The sequence below is a fragment of the Stegostoma tigrinum genome, chromosome 38, assembly GCF_030684315.1.
Source record: "Stegostoma tigrinum isolate sSteTig4 chromosome 38, sSteTig4.hap1, whole genome shotgun sequence".
Lineage (NCBI taxonomy): Eukaryota > Metazoa > Chordata > Chondrichthyes > Orectolobiformes > Stegostomatidae > Stegostoma > Stegostoma tigrinum.
In genome coordinates, this window is record NC_081391.1 from 21,330,805 (window position 1) to 21,348,082 (window position 17,278).

Sequence of the window (17,278 nt, forward strand, 5' to 3'; positions counted from 1 at the left end):
GTGGGACTAATCAGGTAGCTCTTTCAGAAGCTAATACAGGAACGGTGGGCTGAACGGCCTCCTGTTGTGAAGAACGCTCTGAATTTCCACCCAGGAAATTCTGAGAGTTTGGGGACGGGGTTTTTAATTCCACCTGTAGAAGGCACCTTGAATGTGGGAAAGCTGTTACACATCAGCAGAGACATGGTCCTTTACACAAGGTAGACCCAGTTCCACAGGTAAAGAAATGTTGACTGGGGATCCCCCCACTGCTGGCCAACACCCACTGTCACAGCCAACGATCGCACACACCTATCTTCCACTTGGATGGCCGCTGGGAACTGGTTTTGCATTGCACCTTATCAGGACCCTCCCCTCGATCATACCGTCCAGGGTGGCCCTGCCAGGAGGTGAAATCCTCTTCACTTATCACTCTGAGAACCAACAGAACACTCGAGGCTCTCCATCACTGCGAGGTGACAATCCACAGGCAGGAGCTGGAGGCAGGGAGATTCTGCTCAGGTACAGACCCACCACAGAATCGGAGAATTGTTATGGCACAGCAGGAGGCCATTCGGTCCTTTGTGCCTGTACCTGTTCTGGTTGTTTTCTAAATCTGCCTGTAGAGATGATTTAAGATCTCTGGATCTGGTAGGAACTTGTACCAAGGCCTCTTGGTCCAAAGCTAGGGACATTACCCCTAAACCACAAGACCCTGGCTGCACTGGTTGCACAAACATAGAATCATAGAAAATAAATGTTGAGTCGGCCATTCATCCCTTCCAGCCTGCTCTGCCATTCCATGTGATTGTGGCTGATTCCATAACTCAGCACCATATTCTCACCCTCTCTGCAATCCCTTTTGATCCAGCCCTCAAAGCTCTCCCCAATTCCTGTTTTGGCTTCAATCCTTTTCTGTGGCAGAGAATTCCACAGGTTCCACCACCCCGCCCCCCGAGGTGAAGAGATTTCTCCTCCCCTCAGTCCTAAACGTATCCTTAGATTGCAAACCCTGGTCCTGGCCTCCCCTATAATCAGGAACATCCTTCCTGTCTTTTCCACAGCTGACACTGTTACAATTTTCTATGACCCAGAGCCAATTTCCCACCCTTCTTTCCCAAATCCCAGCACAACAAGCTGAGAAACTGATGCCCCTCTTCCTCATTGAATCCCTCGTGCAGTTGCTCACAACCACCTTAATTTTTAAAAAATGTGTAACTTTTTTGAAACCAAATTGACTTCTTTTAGAAAAGAACCAAATGACCCATGACCTGATTGAGTGGTGCAGAAGGTTTGAGATGCCGAATGGCCTCCTGCTGTTCCAATCACAGAATAACCATCCAGACCTGGCTCTCATCTCCACCTCTGATCAGCTCTGCTTAACACACCCTCCCCCTCTCTCTCATTGGTGCCTGTATGCAGGGGTGGTTCCTGATTGGCCAGCAGCAACTGTCAGTCATCATCAGTTCTGCCTCTCTCTGTGTGACTGCAGGATGGTCCCAGGACTATAAATACAAGAGCCTGTGGGAGCGAGAGACTTAGTTCTAGAGTTTTCTTGGTGCTTGTGAGCAGGAATAGTGAAGATGGTTTCCCAAGTGTGTCAGAACTACCACAAGGACTGTGAGGATGCTGTTAACAAGCAGATCAACCTGGAGCTCTATTCCTCCTATGTTTACCTCTCCATGGTGAGCTTTGTGGAATTGAAGCCTGTGCTATGATAGTGTTGACCTGTTTGGTTTTTATGCTGGGTTAATGAATTAGCTGTAACATGTATTATTTTCTGTGGCCCTTCCCCTGTTGCAATCTAGTGCAGGTCTTAACACTGACTCTCTGTTCAAAACCTGACCATTGTCTTCATGTCCAACTGGCTCCTGGATGTGGATGCCCAGCTTGCTATCTCTGGACAAAGTAACCCTTGGTGATTTTTCATCTAACTCTGGAGGGATGATCTGGTCTTTGTCAATAACTAACTTTTAAAATTGGTTGCATTCCTTTTCTCAACAAAAGCCTTCCCTGGTGGAAACTTTTCCTGACACAAATATACTCCTTTTTGTTTAAAACCTTGCCCCATTCACCAGACTGTCTTGTGCTCAGGATGTAAAGTTCCCTGAACTAAAAGAACAGCAGCTGCTGGACACTAAACACCAACAGAAAAGCTCTAAACATCTGGTTGAAAACCAAGCTCTGGGTCCACTGACCCTTTCTCAAGTGGCTTTGAGCTGTGCAATGTGAGGAAAGAGGCACATTTTCACACTATGTATGTGATTTTTTTTTTCTCTCTCTAACAAAGCAGTTAGAATTCTGTGGAGTGGATGGTAGGACACTGGGGTTATTCAGGTGGGTGATGGTGATAATGAGGCTGCTGACTGAGCTTTCTGGCTGTGTTCACGAACACATGTCCCTTCATTCAGTTGGACAGGGGCCTAACTGGTCTCCACCTCCTGAACAATAGTGTTTCTAACCTGCAGAGCAGGGATGTCTAATGGGTATAGACAGCTCTCCCCTTCATCAGGCACCATGCCACATGTACTGTCTCTCTTTCTCGCTCACACAGGCCAGGGATTGCATTTGCTTTTTGTCCTTGATTTCCAGAAAGCTGGTGAAATATCTGCACAAAGGCTGCTTAAGTATTTGTTGTTTGGGTTATAATCCATGGAAGGTGACTTCCTGCTTTGTCTGTTTTTTACCACTTAAATGTGGAATCAAGATGGTGCCCAGGTTATTTCCTGAGTGAGGAGTGTCATTCACGAATTTCAGACAGTTTCCTTTTAACCTCTCTCTCTCTCCCCCCACAGTTCTCTTACTTTGAACGGGATGATGTTGCCCTGCATCACTTTGCTGAGTTCTTCAAGGAGCAGTCCCATGAGGAACGGGAACACGCTGAGAAACTGATGGCATTCCAGAATAAACGTGGAGGTCGAGTCCTCCTGCAGGACATCAAGGTTGGATTCTGAAGCCTTCTGTTTGTGTAGCTCTTTGTGAGCAGCTACAATCGACTGGTGTCTCCCTCTATTTAGCTTTAGCATTGAACAAATACTGTATGAAGGGGAGGTTGTTCTGCAAAATAGGCTTCCTTTAGGTGAAAGGAAATAATCATCAATTGAGACTCACCAGAATCGTGAGTAGATATCAATGTGAATGACTCTCCTTTAGACAGAATAAGGGAACAAAAGCTAAGACAGGAAATTGTTGCAGTGTGGAAAGTAGCAGTGTCCAGCCTTTCAGAATCTAGAAGATGTTTCTAACACCACAATCGTGAAGCCTATTCTCTGCATGTGAATTGAGAATTGACATGAACAGTACAATGTGTTTAGAAAATTTCTTCGTCCCTCAGTACAAAATCTAGTTGTCTTGAACAAATTGAAGTTTGTTTGTTGTACCTCCTACAATGATGAGGGATAACTAACCGATGTAGACTAATGATCCAACTGCCTGCTGAACTCTGCTTTCTGTTCCCACTTCCCTCCCTCCAGAAGCCAGAGCAGGATGAGTGGGGCAATGGTCTGGAGGCAATGCAGAGAGCTCTGCAGATGGAGAAGGATGTGAACCAGAGTCTGCTGGATCTGCACAAACTGGCCTCTGGCCACACTGACCCTCATGTGAGTTTGTAAACTGTATTCTCTCTCTTCCTTGGAAGAAAGTGATGTGTTTGTGCACTCTCTCTTGGTTTAAAAATCCAATTACCTTCTCCAAGCTTCCTACCGGCTGGTAGAACCTTTCAAAGGCATCACCTAAGTGGACCTCCACATGGTGGTGATGGTCACCTCTGTCATGGGAAGTCACTTTCTGACACCTTTTTGATCCTCTGGATTAATTTTGTCTTCCAGCTGTGTGACTTCCTGGAGAGGCACTACTTGGATGAGCAAGTGAAGATGATCAAGAAGCTGGGAGATCACATCACCAACCTGAAGAGACTGGGAGCCCCTGCCAATGGCACGGGAGAGTACCTGTTTGACAGGCTCACACTCAGCTGAATGGGGTCAATAATGTGTATGTTGTACATGGTGACATAATGCTAGTAACTTGGTTGTGCTCTGAGCAAAATAAAATAGTGTTCACCGTGGAACTGAGTACTTTGTATAATTTCACAGCTGCTTCTGGCTCTTGGTATTGCTGTTTGACACCTGATCATTAATTCCTTTTCTGTTCTGATTAACCTTTGATTCAATGCCTGCCCCAGTCGTCTGCTCCTTTTCTGTTGTTTGTAGGAATTAGGTGGGCAATCCTCGCAGTAGAAATTCCACAAGTGTTCAATTTGGGTTTTTGGCTAGTAAGCAGTGTTGTATTGACTTTTTTATTCCAAACCAGCTTCTAGTCAATATCTTCAGTGAAACCAGCCCCCTGTCTCAATGTTAGACACTGCCTTTGGCAATGTTCAAGTCTCTTTTGTAAATAAGCAGGGGCAGGAAATAGCAGGTTTGGGGAGCATCTGTGGAGAGAACTGTTCTCAGTCCCAGGACCCAAGATACAGTCACATCTCGTGACAGATGTTGCCAGATGTTGTGAGGCTTTCCAGCAATTTTTTTGTCGCACTTCAAATCTAGCAATTTGAGCATACTTTCACTCTTTTGAACAGGAATATATAGTGGAACATCCAGCATCAAGATGCACTGATCTTTAGCACTTTAGATAAGCAATTGTTCCCAGAGCTGGGAAATAGTTTACTCTCTTTTGCTGCAGTGGGGGAAGGAGTAAGGGCACTGCCTGATTGTAGGAGAATGGCAAAATTTGTTTTCCCGTGTATCAGTCTTTCTGCTTCTAGACAATGATCCTCATTACGTAATGCAGCAGTGCCCACCTTGGAGCCCCTGTGGCAGAACTTCTTTCATTGCTCTGCAATGCAGAGATGCCAAAGGCTCAGGACACCTAGTAAAAATAAAGCTAGAATGCAAATGCCACAAGCAGAAAGCAGCAGTTTGTGTGCTTAGCAAGGAAATAAGGTCTCCTGATGTACGCTGACCGGCATGTACCTCCACCTGCAATGTGCTATGGCTGCCTAATTACTGGTGCTCAGGGGTGACAGTTTCCTTTATTTAAAGGATGAGGATGTCTCTGAGCTGACACCATTTATTTATCCATTGCTCATTGTCCCCAAGGCCGGGTCAGAGTCTCACACATGGCTGTGGTTGCAGCGTCATACGCAGGCCAGGTAAGGATGGGTTTTTGACACTGAATATAATGCTCCTCCTCAGCTTCTTAATTCTAGAACTCCAGAGAGTTGTCGCACAGAATTAGGAGATCATTCCACCACTCCAGAAACTTGATGGCCTCCTGCAGCCACTAGATTCATTCTTTGCACCACTGACACACACGGAGTACACTGTGTACCACCTCCAAAAAGCTGTAGAAATCCACCAACGCTCCTGAGACAATACTTTCCAAACCCCTAATTACTTGCCATGGGCGAAAGGCATCTGATACAGGGGAAAACCACCCCCTCTAAGTTCTCCATCGAGCCACATGCCATCCTGAGTTGGAAACATAACACCCCATTCTCCAGTGTCGGTGGATCAGAATCCTGGAATTCCCTCACTAGGAACATTGTGCATCTGACTACAGCAATTAAAGAAGGAAAGCCACCCCATTCTCTCATGGTGGGTGTGATCTCAGAGCGGGTCAAATACCTCTGGCTGGGCCTTCTTTTGTGAAATTGTCAAGTTCTAGCTCAACTCCATCTCGAGTGCACGGTTCTAGCAGGTTCAATCCAAAGATGCTTATGCACAGAATTTCTGGAATGAACCTGGGCAGAAAGTTAATTGGCTACGATGATAATCGTTTTCCCAAGTCCCTCGATGTAGAAGTGGACGGGATGTCTGTGCTTGAAATTTACAAGTGGATTCATGGATTTGACAGGGTAGATAGAGAGATCCTGCTTCTTTTCAATTCGCATCCAGGACTGAGAGGGGGGAATATGATTACATTCCTAGCAGTAGAAGTAAATCATCCATGATAAAGCAAAAAACAGCTGCTTTTTGGAAAGAATAATATGTGAATGAGCAGTTAGATATTTATTCGGTAAGATGTTGATGTTGCCAATCACTTTCCCATTGGAACATATGACGAAACAGGTGGATGAGAGTAAACCGGTTGATGTGGTGTATATGCATTTCGGCAAGGCGTTCGATTAGGCTCCCCACAGTAGGCTATTGTACAAATGCGGAGGAATGGGATTGTGGGAGATATAGCAGTTTGGATCAGAAATTGGCTTGCTGAAAGAAGACAGCGTGGTGGTTGATGGGAAATGTTCATCCTGGAGACCGGTTACTCGCGGTGTACCGCAAGGGTCCGTGTTGGGTCCACTGCTGTTTGTCATTTTTATAAACGTAGAAGGATGGGTTAGTAAATTTGCAGACGACACTAAGGTCGGTGGAGATGTGGGTAGTGACGAAGAATGTTGTAGGTTACAGAGAGACGTGGATAAGTTGCAGAGCTGGGCTGAGAGGTGGCAAATGGAGGTTAATGCCGACAAGTGTGAGGTGATGCACTTTGGTGGGAGGAACCGGAAGGCAAAGTACTGTAAGATTCTTGGTAGTGTAGATGAGCAGCGAGATCTCGGTGACCATGTACACAGATCCTTGAAAGTTGCCACCCAGGTTGACAGGGTTGTTAAGAAGGCAAACAGTGTTTTAGCTTTTATGAATACAGGGATCGTGTTCCGGAACCAAGAGGTTATGCTGCAGCTGTACAAAACTCTTGTGCGGCCGCACTTGTAGCATTGCGTACAGTTCTGGTCACCGCATTATAAGAAGGATGTGGAAGTTTTGGAAAGGGTGCAGAGGAGGTTTACTGGGATGTTGCCTGGTATGGAGGGAAAGTCTTACGAGGAAAGGCTGAGGGACTTGAGGCTGTTTTCGTTAGAGAAAAGAAGGTTGTGAGGTGACTTAATTGAGGCATATAAGATAATCAAAGGGTTAGACAGGTTGCATAGGGAGAGCCTTTTTCCTAAGACGGAGACAGCGAGCACGAGGGGCATAGCTTTAAATTGAGGGGTGAAAGATATACAACAGATGTCAGAGGTAGTTTCTTTACTCAGAGAATAGCAAGGGTGTGGAACGCTTTGCCTGCAACGGTAGTAGATTCACCAACTTTAAGTACATTTAAGTTGTCATTGGACAAGCATATGGACGTACATGGAATAGTGTAGGTTAGATGAGCTTCAGATCGGTATGACAGGTCGGCACAACGTCAAGGGCCGAAGGGCCTGTACTGTGCTGTCATGTTCTCTGTTCTATAACATAAAAGATGAATGCATTTAAGATTATTTTCATTAGAAGGGTGATGGGGTCGGGGGGGAACCTGACTGAGGTCAACAAAATCATGAGAACTATAGACAAGGTGAATAGCAAGAAGCTTTTTCCCAGAGTCGGGGATTCAATGACTCGGAGTCATGAGTTCAAAATAAGAGCAAAGTTTAGAGGGGATTTGGTTAGATTGCCTACAGTGTGGAAACAGGCCCTTTTAGCCAAAAATGTCCACACTGGCCCTTGAAGAATCCCACCAAAACCCCCCACACTTCTGAACCCTACGGGCAATTTATCATGTGGATGTGTGGCAAGCTCTTTACGCAGAGGTTGGAGGGTGCCTGGCACACTTTGCCTGTGGAGGTGGTAGACGAAGTCACGCAAGTGTCTTTTTAAAATGTATCAGGACAGGTACATGGATGGGCAGGGAGCAAAGGGATACTGACCCTAGAAAAGAGATGACAGACTTACACAGGATCTCGATCGGTGCAGGCTTGGAGGGCCAAAGGGCCTGTTCCTGTGCTGTGATTTTCTTTGTTCTTAAATGTGGAATCAAGATAGTGACCAGGTTAGTTTCTGATTGAGGAGTGCCATTGATTAACATCAGATATGTTTCCCTTTCCTGCCTTTCTCTTCCCCACAGTTCTCTTACTTTGACCGGGATAATGTTGCCCTGCGTCACTTTGCTGAGTTCTTCAAGGAGCAGTCCCATGAGGAGCGGGAACACGCTGAGAACCTGATGGCTTTCCAGAATAAACGTGGGGGCCGAATCCTCCTGCAGGACATCAAGGTTAGATTCTGAAGCCTTCTGTTTGCAGCTTTTCGTGAAATACCACTCAATTGTGGCTCGCTCAATCTGTTTAGCTTCAGGGCTGAACAAATGCTGTATGAATGGGGGGGGTTGCTCACCACAATAAGATTCCCTTCACTAAAAGGAAACACTTTTGCACTTGTGATTGAACAACAGTTGGCAATTGTGATAATCCAGTATTCTGGATGGTGAGCACATATCGGTGTCTAACGCTGCTTTGGACAACATGAGGTGTCAAAAGGGAAAACAGAAATCTTTCAGGTGCGGAAAGCATCAGTATGAAGCCTTTATACATCTAAAGATGTTTCTGATGCCTTGATATCACTCTGATCACAGCATAGCAGGATCTGTTTAGAAATGTCCCCTTCAAGAACAGTACCAAATACAGCAGGTGTTTTACCAAGGTCAAGTTGGCCTGTAGTGCCTCCCCTACAATGATGAGGGGTAACTAACTGATCAGATGTAGACTAATGATACAACTGCCTGCTGAGCTGTGCTTTCTGTTCCTGCTTCCCTCCCTCCAGAAGCCAGAGCAGGATGAGTGGGGCAATGGTCTGGAGGCAATGCAGAGAGCTCTGCAGATGGAGAAGGATGTGAACCAGAGTCTGCTGGATCTGCACAAACTGGCCCCTGGCCACACGGACCCTCATGTGAGTGTGGTGTATTTAAATCTGGGTTTCTGAATAAAAACAGGGATCAGACACTTGGTCCTTTTTGTTAGCCACAAGATCTCACTTGACATTGTGGAGGGTTTTCTTGGGTTATACCAAGATCCTCCTGTTTCTAAAACTGAGCACTTTCTCGAGTGTATTTGGCAATCTCCATGACATCACTTCACAGCTCGGTCTCCCAAGCTGCATTTGGTCAGATTTAACCAGTTCCCCTCTTTGCTTTCCAGCTGTGTGACTTCCTGGAGAGGCACTACCTGGATGAGCAAGTCATGATGATCAAGAAGCTGGGAGATCACATCACCAACCTGAAGAGACTGGGAGCCCCTGACAATGGCATGGGAGAGTACCTGTTTGACAGGCTCTCACTCGGCTGAATGGGGTCAAAATCTATATCTGTTGTACATGGTGACCTCATTCTACTAAATGACTAGTTGTGCTCTGAGCAAATTAAAACAGTGTTCACCATGGAACTGAGCACAGTGTGTAATTTTCATAGCTTCTGGTTCTTGGAGCTTTTTGTGTTTTAATGTCTGATCATCAATCCTTTGTTCTTTGTGACAACCTTGGATTCAATGCCTGCCCCAGTACCTTGATCAGTGTTTGATTCTGCTGTATCTGGGGATTGAGTGGGCAATCCTTTTATTGGAAATTCCATAACTGGTAAGGTTGTTGACAGATAAATCAGCATTACTGACATGTACTCACAGGGACAAGTTTGCAGGACCAGCTTCTAATCAATACACTGACTGAAATCATTCCTTTGCCTAAAGGGTAGGCACTGATCTAATGCACTGCCCTTGGCCATGTGTTTGCATCTCTTTTAAATAAGGAGATTCTGGAAACCAGGAACACAACCTGCTGGGAAATCTCAGGTTGGGCAGCATTGGTAGGGAGAAGGGTTGAACAGAACCTGGACATGAGACACTCAATCATCTCTTGATTGACTTTGTTGCCTGACAGTGAGGTGTTTTCCAGCAATTTGTTCTCATGCCTAGATGTTAGTGATTTTAGTAGTTTGTAAAATTCCTCCTTACAAGACTAAGATACAATGCTTTTCCACAGTCTCTTTTTTTCTTTGACATAAGCAATTGCTCATGTCATTGTTCCCAGAGCTAGGGAATTAGTTTCTTCAGTATTTCCTTTATACATGTAGGAGAAGGAAAAATCTACCTTCTCTTAGAATGCTAACGTCTAGGAACGGCCATGCGAATGAAGCGGTGCCCACCTCGTTCCCTGTGTGATAATTTCTATTATTACCCTGCAACGAAGAGGTGACAAATACTGAGGATGCCTGGTGGAAAATCAAGCTAAAATACAAATACCATGTGCAGAATCGGCAGTTCCAATTTTTACGTTTATTAATCTTCAGCAGGAGAGCTGATCTGGCTGACCTGTGACTCCAAACAGTGCACTGTGGTGGCCTAATCACTATCAATCAGCCCTGAATTACAATGTGACTGGTTTGTGTAAGTGCTTTAACAGGATCAGGCTATCACTGACAGGCAGCATTTATTATCCATCTCTGATTACCCACCCAGCCCATGAGTAATTCAAATTAAACCCCTTTGCTCTGCCTGTGGCGTTACGCAAAGGCCCGATCAGGTAAGGATGGCAGTTTCTTACGAACAAGGATATTAGTGAACCAGAAGAGGCTTGTTTGGACCATCTCTTCTGGAAAGAGAATGATGTGCATGAAATTCTGTCAAGTCAGACAGTATCAGGATTACAGGTGGCAGTCTAACACTCCAGAATGTTGACAGCCTCCAGCAAACGAGCAGCCACTTTCGTCTATCCTTCCACCACTGACATACGCAGAGACTGCAATATATACCATGTACCAAATGCTGTAGGAATCCACCAAAGCTCCTCAGACAACTTCTTAAAATTCTGACTACTTTCCATCGGACAAGGGCAGATGATATGTGGGAACACCACGTTCTACACCAAACCACCGATCAGCTGGTGTTGGAAACATCGCCCCCAGGTTCCCTCCCTAACAGCAGTATGGGTTTGATTACACCAAATGGGCAACAGTAATGCAAGAAGGCAAGTCACCACATTCTCTAAACTAATGTTGGCCCTGATCTCTGAGGGGTTCAAATACCTCTGGATGAAGAGGTTTTGGTGAAATGGTCAAGTTCCTGTTCAACCACAGCCGGAGTGCACAGTTCTGGCAGGTTCGACCCAAAGATGGTTATGCACAGAATTTCTGGAAGTAACCTGGACAGAGAGATGGTTAATTCATGATAACGGCTTGTCTAGTCCCTCTGTGTAGGAAGTTAAGGGATGGCTGTAATTGATAATTTTCAGAGAATTAATGGATTTGACAGGGTAGAGAGGAAAGAACCCATTTCTTCTCAATGATCATCTCGGACTGTGCGTAGAATGGGATGACAATCTTCACATGAGAACTACATCATCCAGGATAATATCAAAAACAATTTCTTTGTGGAAAGGACAATATCTGCACGCACAGATATTTACTGCACAAGGTTTGATGTTGCCAATCACTTTCCAATTTCAAAACATAAAAAAAGTGAGTAATGCATTTTTGTCCAAGAAACACAAAGTCAAAACAGGCTCGATGTTACAAATCTGATGTGAGTACAGGAGCTCAGCGACTTTCGGTTTCAAGTATGTGATTATCTGAAAGTGGTCAGGCAGGATGAAGCTGTTATTAATGGAGATTGAGCCACTTTTGTGAACCTTGTGTTTTCAAATTGAGGCATCGAGTATAAAAGCAACGAATTGATGTTACACCTCTACAAATCATTGGTTAGACCACATTTCCATTATGTACTCAGTTCTGGGCGTGGCATTCAAGGAAGGATGTGAAAAACCTCAAAAGTGTTCAAAGGTGATTTATTACGATGACCCCAGGAATGAGGAATTTTAGATACACGGAAAGATTAAGGAAAATGGGGGAAATCTCCTTGTAGGTGACCTTATTGACGTGATCAAAACTATGATCAATTTTGTCAGAGTAAAGCAGGATATTCTGATTTCAGCAGTTGACTTGTCAGTGACGAGGGGTCACAGTTTGTCAGTAGGGGAGATCAGAGTGAAATGGGAAGAAACCTCTTAACTCAGAAAGTTGTTCGGATTTGGAATGTGCTGCCTGGGAGAGTGACGGAGGTCGATTCCATGGTTGGTTTCAGAACAAGAGTTGGATATGTCCTTGGAAGTGACGAATTTAGAGAGGGACAGAGATAGGGCTGGAAAGTGGGACTAATCAGGTAGCTCGTTCAGAAGCTATTACAGGAACGGTGGGCTGAATGGCCTCCTGTTGTGAAAAACGCTCTGAATTTCCACTCAGGAAATTCTGAGAGTTTGGGGACGGGGTTTGAATTCCACCTGTAGAAGGCAACTTCCATGTGGGAAAGCTGTTACACGCCAGCAGAGACATGGTCCTTTACACAAGGTAGACCCAGTTCCACTGGCAAAGAAATGTTGACTGGGGATCCCCCCACTGCTGGCCAACACCCACTGTCACAGCCAACGATCGCACACACCTATCTTCCACCTGGATGGCCGTTGGGAACTTGTTTTGCATTGCACTTTATCAGGACCCTCCCCTCGATCGTACCATCCTGGGTGGCGCTGCCAGGAGGTGAAATCTTCTTCAGGTATCACTCTCAGAACCAACAGAACACTCGAGGCTCTCCATCACTGCGAGGTGACAATCCACAGGCAGGAGCTGGAGGCAGGGAGATTCTGCTCAGGTACAGACCCACCACAGAATCGGAGAATTGTTATGGCACAGCAGGAGGCCATTCGGTCCTTTGTGCCTGTACCTGTTCTGGTTGTTTTCTAAATCTGCCTGTAGAGATGATTTAAGAGCTCTGGATCTGGTAGGAACTTGTACCAAGGCCTCCTGGGCCACAGCTAGGGACATTACCCCTTCACCACAAGACCCTGGCTGCGCTGGTTGCACAAACGTGGAATCATAGAAAATAAATGTTGAGTCGGCCATTCATCCCTTCCAGCCTGCTCTGCCATTCCATGTGATTGTGGCTGATTCCATAACTCAGCACCATATTCTCACCATCTCTGCATTCCCTTTTGATCCAGCCCTCAAAGCTCTCCCCAATTCCTGTTTTGGCTTCAATCGTTTTCTGTGGCAGAGAATTCCACAGGTTCCACCACTTCGCCCCCCGAGGTGAAGAGATTTCTCCTCACCTCAGTTCTAAATGTATCCTTAGACTGCAAACCCTGGTCCTGAACTCCCCCATAATCAGGAACATCCTTCCTGTCTTTTCCACAGCTGACACTGTTATAATTTTCTATGACCCAGAGACAATTTCCCAACATTCTTTCCCAAATCCCAGCATAACAAGCTGAGAAACGGATGCCCCTCTTCCTCATTGAATCCCTCGTGCAGTTGCTCACAACCACCTTAATTAAAAAAAATGTGAAAACTTTTCTCAAACCAAATTGACTTCTTTTAGAAAAGAACCAAATGACCTATGACCTGAGTGAGTGGTGCAGCAGATTTGAGATGCCGAATGGCCTCCTGCTGTTCCAATCACACAATAACCATCCAGACCTGGCTCTCATCTCCACTTCTGATCAGCTCTGCTTAACACACCCTCCCCCTCTCTCTCATTGGTGCCTGTATGCATGGGTGGTTCCTGATTGGCTAGCAGCAACTGTCAGTCATCATCAGTTCTGCCTCTCTCTGTGTGACTGCAGGATGGTCCCAGGACTATAAATACAAGAGCCTGTGGGAGAGAGAGACTTAGTTCTAGAGTTTTCTTGGTGCTTGTGAGCAGGAATAGTGAAGATGGTTTCCCAAGTGTGTCAGAACTACCACAAGGACTGTGAGGATGCTGTTAACAAGCAGATCAACCTGGAGCTCTATTCCTCCTATGTTTACCTCTCCATGGTGAGCTTTGTGGAATTGAAGCCTGTGTGATAACAGTGTTGACCTGTTTGGGTTTTTACGCTGGGTTAATGAATTAGCTGTAACATGTATTATTTTCTGTGGCCCTTCCCCTGTTGCAATCTAGTGCAGGTCTTAACACTGACTCTCTGGTCAAGTTTTGAACATTGTCTTCATGTCCAACTGGCTCCTGGATGTGGATGCCCAGCTTGCTGTCTCTGGACAATGTAACCCTTGGTGATTTTTCATCTAACTCTGGAGGGATGATCTGGTCTTGGTCGATATTTTTTTTTTTTTTTGTAAAACTTTGGTTGTATTCCTTTTCTCAACAAAAGCCTTCCCTGGTGGAAACTTTTCCTGACACAAATATACTCCTTTTTTAAAACCTTGCCCTATTCACTGGACTGTCTTGTGCTCAAGATGTAAAGTTCCCTGAACTAAAAGAACAGCTGCTGCTAGACATTAAACACTAACAAAAATAGCTAGAAAAGCTCTACAGAGCTGGAAGAAATCAAAGCTCTGGGTCCACTGACCCTTTCTCAGAAGTGGCTTTGAGCTATGCAATGTGAGGGAAGAGGCACATTTTCAGACTATGTATGTGTTTTTTTTCTTTCTCTCTAACAAAGCAGTTAAAATTCTGTGGAGTGGGTGGTAGGACACTGCGGTTATTCAGGTGGGTGATAGTGATAATGAGACTGCTGACTGAGCTTTCTGGTTGTGTTAATGAACACATGTCCCTTCATTCAGTTGGACAGGGGCTGAACTGGTCTCCACCTCCTGAACAATAGTGTTTCTAACCTGCAGAGCACGGATGTCTAATGGCTATAGACAGCTGTCCCCTTCATCATCCATGGAAGGTGACTTCCTGCTTTGTCTGTTTTTAACCACTTAAATGTGGAATCAAGATGGTGCCCAGGTTAGTTCCTGAGTGAGGAGTGTCATTCATGAATTTCAGACAGTTTCCTTTTAGCCTCTCTTCCCACAGTTCTCTTACTTTGACCGGGATGATGTTGCCCTGCATCACTTTGCTGAGTTCTTCAAGGAGCAGTCCCATGAGGAACGGGAACACGCTGAGAAACTGATGGCCTTCCAGAATAAACGTGGAGGTCGAGTCATCCTGCAGGACATCAAGGTTAGATTCTGAAGCCTTCTGTTTGCAGCTTTTTGTGAGCAGCTACAATCGACTGGTATCTCCATCTATTTAGCTTTAGCCTTGAACAAATACTGTGTGAAGGGGAGGGTGTTCACCAAAATAGGATTCCTTTAGGTGAAAGGAAATACTCTGCACTTATGAGGGCAATTGAGGAACCAGAATAGTGAGTAGATATCAATGTGAATGACTCTCCTTCAGACAGAATGAGGTAACAAAAGCTAAGACAGGAAATTGTTGCAGTGTGGAAAGTAGCAGTGTCCAGCCTTTCTGAATCTGGAAGATGTTTCTAACACCACAATAGTGAAGTCAGGAATTACTTCCATTGGTACCTATTCTCTACATGTGAATTCTGAGAATCTACATTAACAGTAGAATGTGTTTAGAAAATTTGTTATTCTTTCAGTACAAAATCTAGTTGTTGTCTTCAAATTAAAGTTGGTTTGCAGTACCTCCCCTACAATGATGAGGGATAACTAACTGATCTGATGTCGACTAATGACACAACTGCTTGCTGAACTGTGCTTTCTGTTCCTGCTTCCCTCCCTCCAGAAGCCAGAGCAGGATGAGTGGGGCAATGGTCTGGAGGCAATGCAGAGAGCTCTGCAGATGGAGAAGGATGTGAATCAGAGTCTGCTGGATCTGCACAAACTCGCCTCTGGCAACACTGACCCTCATGTGAGTTTGTAAACTCTTTCTCTTTCCTTGGAAGAAAGTGGTGTGTTTGTGCACTCTCTGGGTTAAAAATCCAATTACCTTCTCCCAGCCTCCGGCAGGCTGTTAAAACAAAACCTTTCCAAGGCATCACCCGAGTCCACATCTGCTTGGTGATGATGGTCACATCTGTGATGGGACGTCACTTTCAGACTCCTTTTTGATCATCTGGATTATTTGTCTTCCAGCTGTGTGACTTCCTGGAGAGGCACTACTTGGATGAGCAAGTGAAGATGATCAAGAAGCTGGGAGATCACATCACCAACGTGAAGAGACTGGGAGCCCCTGCCAATGGCACGGGAGAGTACCTGTTTGACAGGCTCACACTCAGCTGAGTGGGGTCAATAATATCTTTGTTTATGGTGACATAATCCAAATAATTTGGTTGTGCTCTGCGCAAATTAAAGTGTTCACCATGGAACTGAGTACTTTGCATAATTTCACAGCTGCTTCTGGCTCTTGGTATTGCTGTTTGACACCTGATCATTAAATCCTCCTGTTATTTCTGATTAACCTTTGATTCAATGCCTGCCCCAGTAGTTTGCTCTCTTTTTTCTCTTGTCTATAGGAATTAAGTGGGCAATCCTTGTAGTGGAATTTCAGTGTTGAGTCTGTGGTGTTTTTGGGTTTGGCTTGTAAGCAGTGTTGTACTGACAATCAATTTTTCAGGACCAGCTTCTAGTCAATACCCTGATTGAGCAGCCCCCTGTCTAAATGTTTTTCTGAGCTAGAGCCCTTCCCTGTGCTATGTTTAGGTCTCGTTGAGATAAGCAGCTACCGGAAATCTCTGGTATGGCAGCATCTGTGCAGGGGAAACTGTTCTCGGTCCCAGGACCTGAGACACATCATCTTTTGACAAGTGTTGCTAGACCTGTGAGGTTTTTCCAGCAATTTGTTCTTGCACTTGGAATTTAATATTTGTGCATACATTCACTCTTTCAAACAGGAATACCAAGTAAAACATTTAGCATCAAAGATGCACTGCTTTTTCAGATTTTATTGATAAGCAATTGCTTCCACAGGTAGGGAATCGGTTTCTCTCTCGTTTTCCCCTTTCTGCCTTATCAGTGGTGGAAGGACTTTGTCCAGTGGCCGCATCTCGGAGAATGGCAAAATCAGCTTTCCCTTGTATCAGTCTCTCTCTTCATTAGAATGACCTGTATTTGGAAATGCAGCAGTGCCCACCTTGGAGCCCATGTGGTAGAACTTCTAGCATTGCTCTGCAATGCAGAGATAACAAATGCCAAGGGCACATGGTGAAAATAAAGCTGGAACCAAACTACCACTGGCAGAAAACAGCAGTTCAGATTTTTACCTTATTTACAATGAAATCAGCGCTCCTGCAGCTGACTGCACATGTGCTGCACTATGGCTGCCTAATTTGTGATGGTCTCCTTTTATTAAAAGGATAGTGTTTATTCTCCATGTCTAATTGTCCCAGGGCCAGGCCAGAGTCAAACAATTACTGTAGTTGTCGGGTCATATGCAGGCCAGACCAGTTGAGGATGGGTTTTTGACACTTAAGCTAATGATTAGCATTAAGTTAATTCCAGAGTGTTGTCAGGAGAACAGTCCAACACTCCAGAAACTTGATTGGCTTCCATCTCCAAGCAGCCACTGGATTGCCTCTTTCCAACACTGTGTGGGGACTGCAATGGGTATCACCTCCCAATTCCTATACAAATCCACCAAAGCATTCTAAAGCCCCTATTACTTGCCATGGGAGAAGGATATCTGATACATGGGAACATCACGCTCTGTAATTTCTACACCAAGCTACTTGCTGTGCTGAGTTGGAAACATAACCCCATTCCTCCAGCATTGGTAGAT

The 17,278-nt window shown here is 45.1% G+C and overlaps 2 protein-coding genes across 2 annotated transcripts; both read left to right on the top strand.

The window, feature by feature from the left end:
- The first annotated feature begins 1,562 nt into the window (after positions 1 to 1,562).
- On the top strand, positions 1,563 to 9,076 carry LOC132206551 (ferritin, middle subunit-like). Its single transcript, XM_059640756.1, has 4 exons — positions 1,563 to 1,664; positions 2,775 to 2,921; positions 3,453 to 3,521; positions 8,966 to 9,076. The coding sequence occupies exons 1-4, from the start codon at positions 1,563 to 1,565 to the stop codon at positions 9,074 to 9,076; spliced, it is 429 nt and encodes a 142-aa protein (XP_059496739.1).
- A 4,409-nt stretch (positions 9,077 to 13,485) lies between these two features.
- On the top strand, positions 13,486 to 15,783 carry LOC132206593 (ferritin, middle subunit-like). Its single transcript, XM_059640840.1, has 4 exons — positions 13,486 to 13,587; positions 14,570 to 14,716; positions 15,287 to 15,412; positions 15,637 to 15,783. Exons 1-4 carry the CDS (start codon positions 13,486 to 13,488, stop codon positions 15,781 to 15,783), a joined length of 522 nt encoding a protein of 173 aa, XP_059496823.1.
- The last annotated feature ends 1,495 nt before the right edge of the window (positions 15,784 to 17,278 follow it).